This window comes from Pieris napi, chromosome 21, assembly GCF_905475465.1.
Source record: "Pieris napi chromosome 21, ilPieNapi1.2, whole genome shotgun sequence".
Lineage (NCBI taxonomy): Eukaryota > Metazoa > Arthropoda > Insecta > Lepidoptera > Pieridae > Pieris > Pieris napi.
Window position 1 is genome coordinate 8,729,285 of NC_062254.1, and position 13,244 is coordinate 8,742,528.

The 13,244-nt window shown below is 36.8% G+C and overlaps 1 protein-coding gene and 1 long non-coding RNA gene across 2 annotated transcripts; both read left to right on the forward strand.

The window, feature by feature from the left end:
* The first annotated feature begins 209 nt into the window (after positions 1–209).
* On the forward strand, positions 210–10,379 carry LOC125060417. The gene is made up of 2 exons (XR_007118855.1): positions 210–370; positions 9,880–10,379. It is a non-coding gene; the product is annotated as an uncharacterized LOC125060417 (long non-coding RNA).
* On the forward strand, positions 4,683–9,247 carry LOC125060416 (4-coumarate--CoA ligase-like 4). The gene is made up of 4 exons (XM_047665317.1): positions 4,683–4,877; positions 5,595–5,765; positions 6,342–6,423; positions 8,890–9,247. Exons 1-4 carry the CDS (start codon positions 4,815–4,817, stop codon positions 9,096–9,098), a joined length of 525 nt encoding a protein of 174 aa, XP_047521273.1. The 5' UTR covers positions 4,683–4,814; the 3' UTR covers positions 9,099–9,247.
* Positions 10,380–13,244: the final 2,865 nt, after the last annotated feature.

Here is a 13,244-nt window from a genome sequence, read left to right on the forward strand (position 1 = left end):
TAACGTTTATTACATTGCATCTAAGTGAAATTTTGCAGTATAAATATAGATTACCAAGCGGAAAAAAGTGACGTCATACAAAAAATGTCTAGAAGCTAGAAGTCAATAGTGCGGTTGATATTTTGTATGAAGTATGATTAACAGTGTCAAAAGCCTTACCAAAATCGTTTTAACAGACTTAGTTCCATACAAAGAAGACTTTACTTTACTTTAAATGATTGTGATTATTAATATCCTAATTAGATTATATTTTATTTGTAAATTGTTGGAGTGATGTTAGATATATTATGGTTTTATAAAATTAGTATGTAAAGGTGTTTTATGTGTATTTTGGACATTATTTAAAAATAAAAAAGATGATCGATGCCAGGTTATCATTTACCAGTCTAAGGTTCGATTCCCTACATAATAACTATGTAATGGATGTGAATGTGTTTCCAATGTGAATAATACAATACATATTATAACATATTTGATTAATAAATAAAAAAATGAAATAAAAAAAAATATTTATATAGTCTATCATTATTCTACAAAAATCAAATAAATTCAATTGCACCGTTTCGACTATCCTGTCTCTTTCCACCAAAACGTAAAGACAATTTGATAGTAAGAGAGAGAAGAGAGAGAGAGAAGAATGCAATTAGAATGATTTAGTTTTTATAGTATGTATATTGTAATTTTATATTCTGATTACAAGAAGCTATATATTGTCACCGAAGAGTGTTGGCAACTCTAGCCATAAACAAAAAAGACCTTTTTAAATATATTTTTCTTTGTTATTATCTTGTAAATAATGGAAATGTTTTGTTATATTAAAATTTACTGTTGATTATGTGTTTGATTTCATAAATTAATGTCCCAAAACTATACTAAGTAATAAAGCAAATCCAATCAAAATCGATTTAATCATATTGGTAAGTACACTTGTGAACGTCAATATTATAGAAAAGAAGGAACTTTATTTCGACAGCACAAAGTCAACAAAAATATTTTTTTTTCTAGTCTGCAATAATTCTAGTGTAGTATAAATTAAGCAATAAACTTTAGTGTAAATTAATACGTAGTGGTAGACAGTTTTTTTACGCTTGTAACTAGTACACTACAGTGTGGCCTAGTGGCTTCAGCGTGCGACTCTCATCCCTGATGTCGCAGGTTCGATCCCCGGCTGTGCACCAATGTACTTTCTATGTGCACATTTAACATTCCCTCGAACGGTGAAGGAAAACATCGTGAGCAAACCGACATGTCTTAGACCCAAAAAATCGAAGGCGAGTGTCATCACAGGCTGATCACCTACTTGCCTAATCGGCTATTAGGTGATCAGCAATTGAAAAGTTATCATGAAACAGATTCAGAAGTCTAGCCAGACCAAAAGAGGATGTAGCGCCACTGATTATTTTTTTAACTACTACACTAGCGTCTATTAGAGAGACCTGACAACTTATCATAATCATGTCGATGCCCCAATGAATTTTTCTTTATGCGCATGCGCCTCAGTCCTAAACAGCGACAGTGTGTGTCAGGCACAGGTGACTGCTCCACTTCTTAACAAAAATAATCACGATACAGATACAAAAATCTGAGTTTTTACGACTGACGAATAACAATGCTAAAATATTCTTCAAGGCGTTTAGGAATGTACAATAATATGTCTCTGATCTCAAATATGAATAAGGAAAAAGCACTGTTGGCCTAGTGGCTTCAGCGTGCCTAGTCTACAGTATACTCATTAGTGAGGTCGTGGGTTTTATTCCCGGCTGTGCACCAAAGGTGCACTGGTCCGACTGGTCGTACTTGAATTCGTGTATGCGGTGATGTTAATTATTTCGACTATGTGTTTGCGTGTTGTTCCCATGAGAATGTAAGTGCGTGCTCCTATTTCACCATGCCTCCTGCTGATAGAGGACAACTCTTTGTTTTTAATTTATGTTATTATTATTAATTACTTAAGATGTCATGTGGAACATGGTTTAATGGTTGCAGCTCCTTACAAACGTTGTGTAAAACTAAAAACTTGGCGATTAAAAAGAGTGCCGGAGAGTTTATTGCCAGTTCTTCTCTTCCGTTCTACGCCCTTGATTTGAGAACTGGCACTAAATGTAAAATTAGAAGCATTTATATGTATTTCTTTACAGACAAGTCATAAGTGTACAAAGTGTTACCAATATGATTAAATGATATTTGAATTTGAAAGGACTGTCTGTCTGCGCACCTTAAACCTGCTCGTACGGTGAAGGAAAACATTGTGAGAAAACCGGCGTATCTCAAATAAAAAAAATTACTTTATAAAATTATCAGAGAAACGCTTGCAATCGGAGGCCAAGACCTGAGAAGATATGTTGACTATTACGTAAGCACAATAGGGGGGAGGGGGGGTCTTTGTTTTTCTTATTTGGTGATTACGTCAACAGTAATTATTTAGGTACTTTTTACACATATTACCCAGACATTGTCTATGCTTGAAAACGAAATGCATTTTCGAGGATTCCTACAAAAAATTAATATCTACGTTTATGTATTTACTTTTGTTTGGGGTGTTATAAATTGCAGTAAATCTGCTTACGTAATACTTGAACGGCCCCTTAGTGCCACTGGATTATTATTATTTATTATCGAATCATCATCTGAGAGAACGCATAAAGTTTACGCATATAAGTAATCCAGTGGCGCTACAATTTCTTCGTTATCGGATTTCTGTATATTTTTCTTCAATTTGTTATAGGACACACACAGTCTAATTTTAGGTTTAAGGCCGGTTTCCTCACGTTGTTTTCCTTCATCGTACGACGATTGTTAAACACGCACATAGACACAAAGTTCATATGTGCTCGGCCGTGATTCAAACGCAGGACCTAAGGGTGGAAGTCGCTAAACTATTAGAAAATATAAAAAATAGAACGCTGTAAAAAAATCAATGGCGCTATAACTGTTTTAGGTCTGGGTCTCAGATCTCTGTATCTGCTTCATGATCATTTGTTAATCTAATAGGCAAGTGGATGATCAGCCTTCTGTGCCTGACGCACGCCATCGACTTTTTGGGTCTAAGGCAAGCCGGTTTCACGAAGTTTTCCTTAACCGTTCGATGAACGGTAAATGCGCACATAGAAAGAAAATCCATTGGTGCACAGCCGGGGATCGAACCTACGACCTCAGGGATGAGGGTCGCACGCTGAAGCCAGGCCAGCACTGCTCTAGGAACTTGGGGTGGCCTTGGTCAAAAAGTGTACCTAACAGCTCTTTCTTATTAAAGACACTTATTTTATTACATAAAAAAATATGTAATAAAAACCCACAACAACAACTTTATGGGTTTTAGCCTCAGATTGAATGCGTTTCTTTTTGATCATTGTTATTTCATAGAACATAGACTGTCTGAGACATGTCGGTATTTGTATATGAGACAGCCGGTTTTCTCACGTTTTCCTTTTTGTTAATTGTATATATATACAAAGTCCATCGATAAGTAACCTCAGAGTTGAAAGACGCACGCTAAAGCCACTAGTAACACTGCTACTCCATTATTTATAATTGTTTAATCTTCAATTGTTTCCATACATTAAATGCTTTAACAAAACAAAAGGCGTCTAAATTCAATAATTCCTAAGTCTTAACAATTAGCATAAGACGCTTATTAAAGCCTTCCTCCTCTTTTTGAGTTTTGAGCTAATTGCTTTAATATCGTCTTTCCATATTTGATTTTCCTTATTGCTAATGATTGAAAGTCCTATAGCCCCTAGAGGGGGCAGGGGGCGTCCAGAGTGTGTCTACATCGCGTTCAGTCTTAAGTCTCGTATCTGTCTCTCTCTCTCGCTCTCGCTCCAAGGCTGTCCGGCTTTCTTTGCATCATCTGTACGACGCCACGTTTGCTTGGGACGTCCACGCTTTCGCTTTCCTTGCCGGTTCCAATCAAGCACCTGCTTGGGGTTATATTTGGAATCTCTTCGGAGCGTATGGCCTATTCAATTCCACTTGCGTCGCTTGAGCTGCTGGCTAATCGGGATTTCTCGGCAACGCTCCCAAAGATAGTCGATAGAGATCTTCTTGTACCCAGAATAATTTGACGTTGGATCCGAATATTTTAACCCGATTTTATTGCTAACTGAAGATATGAACCAATTTGACTTAGGGTCCTTCAAGTAAAGAGTGTACAAATTCTTAAAAGGCCGGTAACGCATGAGCCATTTGGCATTTAGAGTGTCCAAGGGCGGCGGTATCACTTAACATCAGATGAGCCTCCTGTCCGCTTGCCTCTTGTTCTATTAAAAAATCGGTTGTCTGTAAAGTCGGTTTACTGACGATAGTTGAACGTGACAACGTCATAAGAAAATCTGATGGAATGGTTGCATTTTTCAAAAGAAAATTTTAATTTTATTTGATTGATAGATATTTTGTATGGATATAGAGGAGGTAAATGGAAATCACAATTGAATTGATCGATTACAATATAATCGATATAATACGATATATACTTTATATAGAATAAAGTTGTAGAACGCTGCCGAACGCAGAGTCCGATTGTGCCTCTTTGTCGCTTGTTCCGCGCTCTCGCTTGCACTTCAAGCCTTAAATGGAACGCCTCAGAGCGAGGTAACGTTGCATGCGTCAAGAGCGATGTAACATCGCATGCGTCATGTTTTTTCGTGCGTGCAGCCGGCTTCATCGAATTATAAGACGTTGTCACGTCAAAAATATTTTAATTTCAGGGTAAATTAGTATTTGGTCAAGGTTACGGTGCGACTGAGACGTGTGCGCTGGCGTCAACTACGTTCATTGGTCGGACGGTCCTAGACAATTCGTCTTGCGGCGAAGTAATGGCTAACACTGAGATGAAGTTTGTGGACCCTACGACGGGTGAAGACTTGGCGATTGGGGATGTGAGTATATCAAATTTACTGGTAATATCTTCAAGAATTCCATTGATACTTGCTTTGAGATTTTCACAAGTTTACACATACATACGAGTATATGTTACATATAGGTGACAATAAGTATAAGAATTTATAGGACCTATCTCTGATATACCCGCTGTATCATGAGAATATCTCCTTGGCACGGATGTGTTCACTGTTCAAACACCAGCAACTTCCAAATTTAGTGCTGTTCAACTTTTCTTTGCATCTAGCATATTGGACCTTACGATCTGATCACTTAGAGGACAGGGATACAGACTTCGAACCCTTAGCGCATCCCCTGCCCTCAAAAGTTGCAGGGGTATGTGGTACTCGACCCACGCCAAAATCTCTGCTATTCAGAGACTGGGTAAGCAATACCCACTAAAACCACCTCGAGTAGTTCCTTCAAAGCCGCATTACAGAAGCTCCGAGGTCGCTGTCGCATTCTACCGGGACCTCAACGGCATGTTACACTCAAAAACCTCCGGTGCAGTATACACTACATAGGAGGTAGGAGATATATATCTTCTCCTGTTTACTCCCCGTCTTCTACCCCTAGGATTCGTCCCTAAGCTCTCCCTCTCTCGTTCTGCTGTCTCCTTCTGTAAGACTACTACTATTAGAGCACCAAATTCAAAGATACATCATACTAGTTTTATTAATACTTTTAGTGAATGTGAATTAAATGTGTTCTTATAGCAAGGTGAGCTGCTAATTAGAAGTCCGACGGTGATGAAAGGCTACTACAAGAATGAAAAGGCCACGAAGGACTCAATAACTGAAGATGGTTTCTTTAGAACTGGAGATTTAGGATATTATAAACCGAATGTCGGTCTGTACATCACAGATAGGATCAAGGAACTTATAAAGGTAATTTTTTACATAAAGTATGTGCAATTTGACAATTAGTGTAAGAGTCAGAGGACTTACGGACCTGGCTTATAAAAAATACACTCCAAACTCTCAAAATGTAGTTTTGACAGTTTGGATTTTTTAAAATGTTTTTTAGGCTAGATCTTCCATGATGTCTTTGTATAATATTTGGTAGAATATTGTAACTAACACAATAATATATAATACATTATTTTTTTATATTATTATAAAATAATTGGAAAATTATGATAACTATTAACTAAATTGAATTGAATTAGGATTCCAATTACAATATAGAATCTTTTTACCAAATTTAAAAAAAAAATTGTGCTTTGATATATGATACCATAATTATTCGAATCGACACTTTGTTTCAAACAACCAATTATTTAAAAAATTACTTTTAAAAATTTTAATACTTAGTATTTGCCAAAATATTTACCTTTGTAAACGTATGTCATCAGTCAACAATCATTGTGTCGACTACAATGGCACTGTGATGAGAAAATTCATTCAAGCGTCATTGGAGTAGGATTTCACTCCGCAACTTAAAATAATAAATATTATTTTTAGGTAAAAGGTATGCAAGTGGCGCCAGCTGAACTGGAGAGTTTACTTCGGACTCACCCTGCCGTACAAGACGCGGCTGTAATTGGTAAGTGGACTTTGAGATCTCGTACTCACGAAAATATATAGTATTTGGAATATTCTTAACATAATACATAGCCATGGAACGAGAAAGCAAGTGAGAAAGATCGAGAGAGAAAGATTGAGTGAACGTCGCATCACACACAGGGTCATGGAGCGAGAGGTGGGAGAGAGCTATAGTGAGAAAGATTGAGAGAGAGAGAGTGATAGATATAGAGCGAACGTCGCATCACGCACAGTGCCATGGAGCGAGAGGTGGGAGAGAGCAATAGTGAGAAAGATTGAGAGAGAGAGAGTGATAGATATAGAGCGAACGTCGCATCACGCACAGTGCCATGGAGCGAGAGGTGGGAGAGAGCTATAGTGAGAAAGATTGGGAGAGAGAGAGAGTGATAGATATAAAGCGAACGTCGCATCACGCACAGTGCCATGGAGCGAGAGGTGGGAGAGAGCTATAGTGAGAAAGATTGAGGGAGAGAGAGAGAGTTATAGATATAGAGCGAACGTCGCATCACGCACAGTGCCATGGAGCGAGAGGTGGGAAAGAGCTATAGTGAGAAAGATTGAGAGAGAGAGAGAGAGTTATAGATATAGAGCGAACGTCGCATCACACACAGTGCCATGGATCGAGAGGTGGGAGAGAGCTATAGTGAGAAGGATTGAGAGAGAGAGTGATAGATATAAAGCGAACGTCGCATCACGCACAGTGCCATGGAGCGAGAGGTGGGAGAGAACTATAGTGAGAAAGATTGAGAGAGAGAGAGAGAGTTATAGATATAGAGCGAACGTCGCATCACGCACAGTGCCATGGAGCGAGAGGTGGGAAAGAGCTATAGTGAGAAAGATTGAGAGAGAGAGAGAGAGTTATAGATATAGAGCGAACGTCGCATCACACACAGTGCCATGGATCGAGAGGTGGGAGAGAGCTATAGTGAGAAGGATTGAGAGAGAGAGTGATAGATATAAAGCGAACGTCGCATCACGCACAGTGCCATGGAGCGAGAGGTGGGAGAGAACTATAGTGAGAGAGAGTAAGGGAGATCGAGAAAAACTACACGCTATTGGTTGATGTATTCGTTTAGTAGTTATATATTAGAACTTTAGATGGCAATTCTGTGGCATAACGTCTTGTGCAGTAAACGCAGATTTTTTATTTATTTATATTATCATTAGCACGTATACAGTATGTAAACAGTGTGAATATAGATATACAAATACAAGGAGTGATCATATACTTAAGATTATTTTTTGGGGCTTTTACTTTAGTAATGATTAATTTAAAAAGAAGTTTCACTTCTGACATGTGTACTTTGTACGCACGCACTTTTTTATTATTAACAGTAAATTAAATTTAAAGTGTTTGGCCGCTCTGTATCTTTGATGCAGCATTTTCTCGCTGTATTGCGATACTTATTCGTTGAGCTAGGAAAGCACCAGCTCTCGGGTCACCGGTACTATCTACCAGTCGCCAACTTGAATCTTTAATTCGCCTGTACACTTCAACCCCACAGCCCATGAGTCTCTCCTCCAAAGGGGAAATAGAAAGATGTTTTATTTTCTTGATCTCTAAAACAAACTAATAAATATTTAATTGGCTTCATCAGTGAAGTAAATCCAATAGCTTTTTTAACAGCCTATATTTAGATTTCATTTTAATATAAACAACGTCACGCGGATGGTCAATATTTTGTACAGATGCTGTGCGCGGAAAATTTTATATTTATTAAAAATCCTCCTACAGACTACGGCTTTTACGTGGATTAAATTTTAACTTAGCTTTTTTGGACTCGATAATACAAAATGTTTATGTATTTAACTAAATGTAATTGCTGTTCTTATTTATTTATTATTTTTATGACATTATTTAATTACAATAATTAATTAAACATGTGAAGAGAAGCAGGAAGTAATGGTTGCTTGCATTTTGTAAAAAACCTTGGCAGTTTCTCTGGTCCCTTCTTTGCCCTTGACTTGAAAACTGGCAGTAAATTTATAAGTATTAATTTTGTTTACTGACATTCGTAAGAGAGCAGTGTTGGCCTAGTGGCTTCAGCGTGCGCCTCTCATACCTGAGGTCGTAGGTTCGATCCCCGGCTGTGCACCAATGGTTTTATTTCTATGTGCGCATTTAACATTTTCTCGAACGGTTAAGGAAAACATCGCGAGAAAACCCACGTGTTTTAGACCCAAAAAGTCGACGGCGTGTGTCACAGGAGGCTGATCACCTACTTGCCTATTAGATTTAAAAATGATCATGAAACAGATTCAGAAATCTGAGGCTAAGACCTAAAAGGTTGTAGCGCCACTGATTTTTTTTTGACATTTAGATTTGACTAAAATTAACAAAAATCTACTAAAAACCCTGCTACATTTACTAACAATGTCAAAAATATCTAGTCTGTAAAGCAACATAGATAATAAAATGAAAATAAGCTGTCCAGATTATACTTAGCAGTTATTTTCTTAATTTCAGGCGTCCCTCACGAATACCACGGTGAGGTGCCAAAAGCGTTTATAATAAAGAAATCGGGCCAAGACACGACCCCTGAACAACTCCAAGACTTCGTAGCAAGACAAGTAGCTGCGTTTAAGAAAATAGAGGAAGTTGTATTTGTTAATGATATTCCTAAAACTAACACTGGGAAGATATTGAGAAAGGATTTAAAGAAAATGTACGCTTAGAATATAATGTTTAGTCTAAAAGTTATCTAATTATAAATGAAACTTGTGTGTACTTATGTACACGCGTTAGAAGTTATACTTCTTTGGTGTAACAAGATAAAAATCTTTTCAAAAATTTTATTCTACGTTTGCAGAAAAACTACACTAATAGAAAAAAGGTATTTAATACATTGAAAGTATATAACGCATTATCTAGTTAAATAAAGTTTATTTAAATATCACAAAATAAAATGTTTACTATAGCTAACTTCAGGGTGTCGGTTTTTTGTGACGGTGTGCGCGCGCATCGTATAAATTTACTCTCTTCACTCACGTGCCAAAAGAAGTATAACTTCACTAAAAATATGATTATAATGGCCTTAATAGTGATTATGACTGAATTAGATTTTTATTTTTTTTGTCTTTGAATTTGCAATAACGTTTATTACATTGCATCTAAGTGAAATTTTGCAGTATAAATATAGCTTACTGAGCGGGAAAAAGTGACGTCATACAAAAAATGTCTAGAAGCTAGAAGTCTATAGTGCGGTTGATATTTTGTATGAAGTATGATTAACAGTGTCAAAAGCCTTACCAAAATCGTTTTAACAGACTCAGTTCCATACAAAGAAGACTTGTACTTTAAATGATTGTGATTAATAATATCCTAATTAGATTATATTTTATTTGTAAATTGTTGGAGTGATGTTAGATATATTATGGTTTTATAAAATTAGTATGTAAAGGTGTTTTATGTGTATTTTGGACATTATTTAAAAATAAAGATGATGGTCGATGCCAGGTTATCCATGCATTTACCAGTCTAAGGTTCGATTCCCTACATAATAATAATTGGAGTTGGTACCGTTTAAAAATCCATGGAACTATGTAATGGGTGTGAATGTTTCCAACGTGAATAATACAATACATATTATAACATATTTGATTAATAAATAAAAAAATGAAATAATTTTTTTTTATATAGTCTATCATTATTCTACAAAAATCAAATAAATTCAATTGCACCGTTTCGACTATCCTGTCTCTTTCCACCAAAACGTAAAGACAATTTGATAGTAAGAGACAGAAGAGAGAAAGAGAAGAATGCAATAAGAATGTTTTAGTTTTTATAGTATGTGTAGGGTTTACTTTTATAATATGATTATAAGAAGCTATATATTGTCACCGAAGAGATGTATGCAACTCTAGACATAAACAAAAAAGACCTTTTTAAATATATTTTTCTTTGTTATTATCTTGTAAATAATGGAAATGTTTTGTTATATTAAAATTTACTGTTTATTATGTGTTTGATTTCATAAATTAATGTCCCAAAACTATACAAAGTAATAAAGCAAATCCAATCAAAATCGATTTAATCATATTGGTAAGTACACTTGTGAACGTCAATATTATAGAAAAGAAGGAACTTTATTTCGACAGCACAAAGTCAACAAAAATATTATTTTTTTTCTAGTCTGCAATAATTCTAGTGTAGTATAAATTAAAAAATAAAACTTTAGTGTAAATTAATACGTAATGGTATAAGTGAGGTTTTAACGCCTGTAACTACTTCACTACAGTGTGGCCTAGTGGCTTCAGCGTGCGACTCTCATCCCTGAGGTCGTAGGTTCGATCCCCGGCTGTGCACCAATGAACTTTCTTTCTATGTGCGCATTTAACATTCCCTCGAACGGTGAAGGAAAAAATCTTGAGCAAACCGACATGTCTTAGACCCAAAAAATCGAAGGCGAGTGTCATCACAGGCTGATCACCTACTTGCCTAATCGACTATTAGGTGATCAGCAATTGAAAAGTTATCATGAAACAGATTCAGAAGTCTAGCCAGACCAAAAGAGGATGTAGCGCCACTGATTTATTTTTTAACTACTACACTAGCGTCTATTAGAGAGACAAGACAACTTATCATAATCATGTCGATGCCCCAATGAATTTTTCTTTATGCGCATGCGCCTCAGTCCTAAACAGCGACAGTGTGTGTCAGGCACAGAAGACTGCTCCACTTATTGTCTGTTAAGAAATATAATCACGATACAGATACAAAAATCTGAGTGTTTACGACTGACGAATAACAATGCTAAAATATTTTTCAAGGCGTTTAGGAACGTACAATATGTCTCTGATCTCAAATATGAATAAGGAAAAAGCACTGTTGGCCTAGTGGCTTCAGCGTGCCTAGTCTACAGTATACTCATTAGTGAGGTCGTGGGTTTTATTCCCGGCTGTGCACCAAAGGTGCACTGGTCCGACTGGTCGTACTTGAATTCGTGTATGCGGTGATGTTAATTATTTCGACTATGTGTTTGCGTGTTGTTCCCATGAGAATGTAAGTGCGTGCTCCTATTTTACCATGCCTCCTGCTGATAGAGGACAACTGTTTGTTTATAATTTATGTGATTATTATTAATTACTTAAGATGTCATGTGGAACATGGTTTAATGGTTGCAGCTCCTTACAAACGTTGTGTAAAAAAAAAAACATGGCGATTAAAAAGAGTGGCGGAGTCTACGCCCTTGATTTGAGAACTGGCACTAAATGTAAAATTAGAAGCATTTATATGTATTTCTTTACAGACAAGTCATAAGTGTACAAAGTGTTACCAATATGATTAAATGATATTTGAATTTGAAAGGACTGTCTGTCTGCGCACCTTAAACCTGCTCGTAAGGTGAAGGAAAACATTGTGAGCAAACCGACATGTCTTAGACCCAAAAAATCGAAGGCGTGTGTCAGCACAGGCTGATCACCTTTTTGCCTATTAGTTTGAAAAATTATCATGAAACGGACTCAGAAGTCTGAGGCCCAGACCTAAAGAGGTTGTAGCGCCACTGATTATTTTTTTAACTACTACACTAGCGTCTATTAGAGAGACCTGACAACTTATCATAATCATGTCGGTGCCCCAATGAAAAGTGAAGGAAGAGGCATGCCTTAGTCCTAAACAGCGATGGTGTGTGTCAGGCACAGAAGACTGCTCCACTTCTGGTCTGTTAAGAAATATAATCACGATACAGATACAAAAATCTGAGTTTTTACGACTGACCAATAACAATGCTAAAATATTCTTCAAGGCGTTTAGGAACGTACAATATGTCTCTGATCTCAAATATGAATAAGGAAAAAGCACTGTTGGCCTAGTGGCTTCAGCGTGCCTAGTCTACAGTATACTCATTAGTGAGGTCGTGGGTTTTATTCCCGGCTGTGCACCAAAGGTGCACTGCCCTGCGATTCTGTAACTCACTTTTCGAACTCACACAGCGGTTTTCGCATCGGCGGTCGCTCTGAAATCAGTCGTGAAGCAGTCATTTTATGATTTGGCATTCTGATAAACAATAAACAACAAGCTCCCTCCTTTTCAGAATGCCAAATCATAAAATGACTGCTTCACGACTGATTTCAGAGCGACCGCCGATGCGAAAACCGCTGTGTGAGTTCGAAAAGTGAGTTACAGAATCGCAGGGCTGGTCCGACTGGTCGTACTTGAATTCGTGTATCAATTATTTCGGTGTTGTTAATTATTTCGACTATGTGTTTGCGTGTTGTTCCCATGAGAATGTAAGTGCGTGCTCCTATTTCACCATGTCTCCTGCTGATAGAGGACAACTCTTTGTTTTTAATTTATGTTATTATTATTAATTACTTAAGATGTTATGTGGAACATGGTTTAATGGTTGCAGCTCCTTACAAACGTTGTGTAAAAAAAAAAAAACATGGCGATTAAAAAGAGTGGCGGAGTCTACGCCCTTGATTTGAGAACTGGCACTAAATGTAAAATTAGAAGCATTCATATGTATTTCTTTACAGACAAGTCATAAGTGTACAAAGTGTTACCAATATGATTAAATGATATTTGAATTTGAAAGGACTGTCTGTCTGCGCACCTTAAACCTGCTCGTACGGTGAAGGAAAACATTGTGAGAAAACCGGCGTATCTCAAATAAAAAAATTACTTTATAAAATTATCAGAGAAACGCTTGCAATCAGAGGCCAAGACCTGAGAAGATATGTTGACTATTACGTAAGCACAATAGGGGGGAGGGGGGGTCTTTGTTTTTCTTATTTGGTGATTACGTCAACAGTAATTATTTAGGTACTTTTAAACATATTACCCAGACATTGTATATGCTTGAAAACGAAATGCATTTT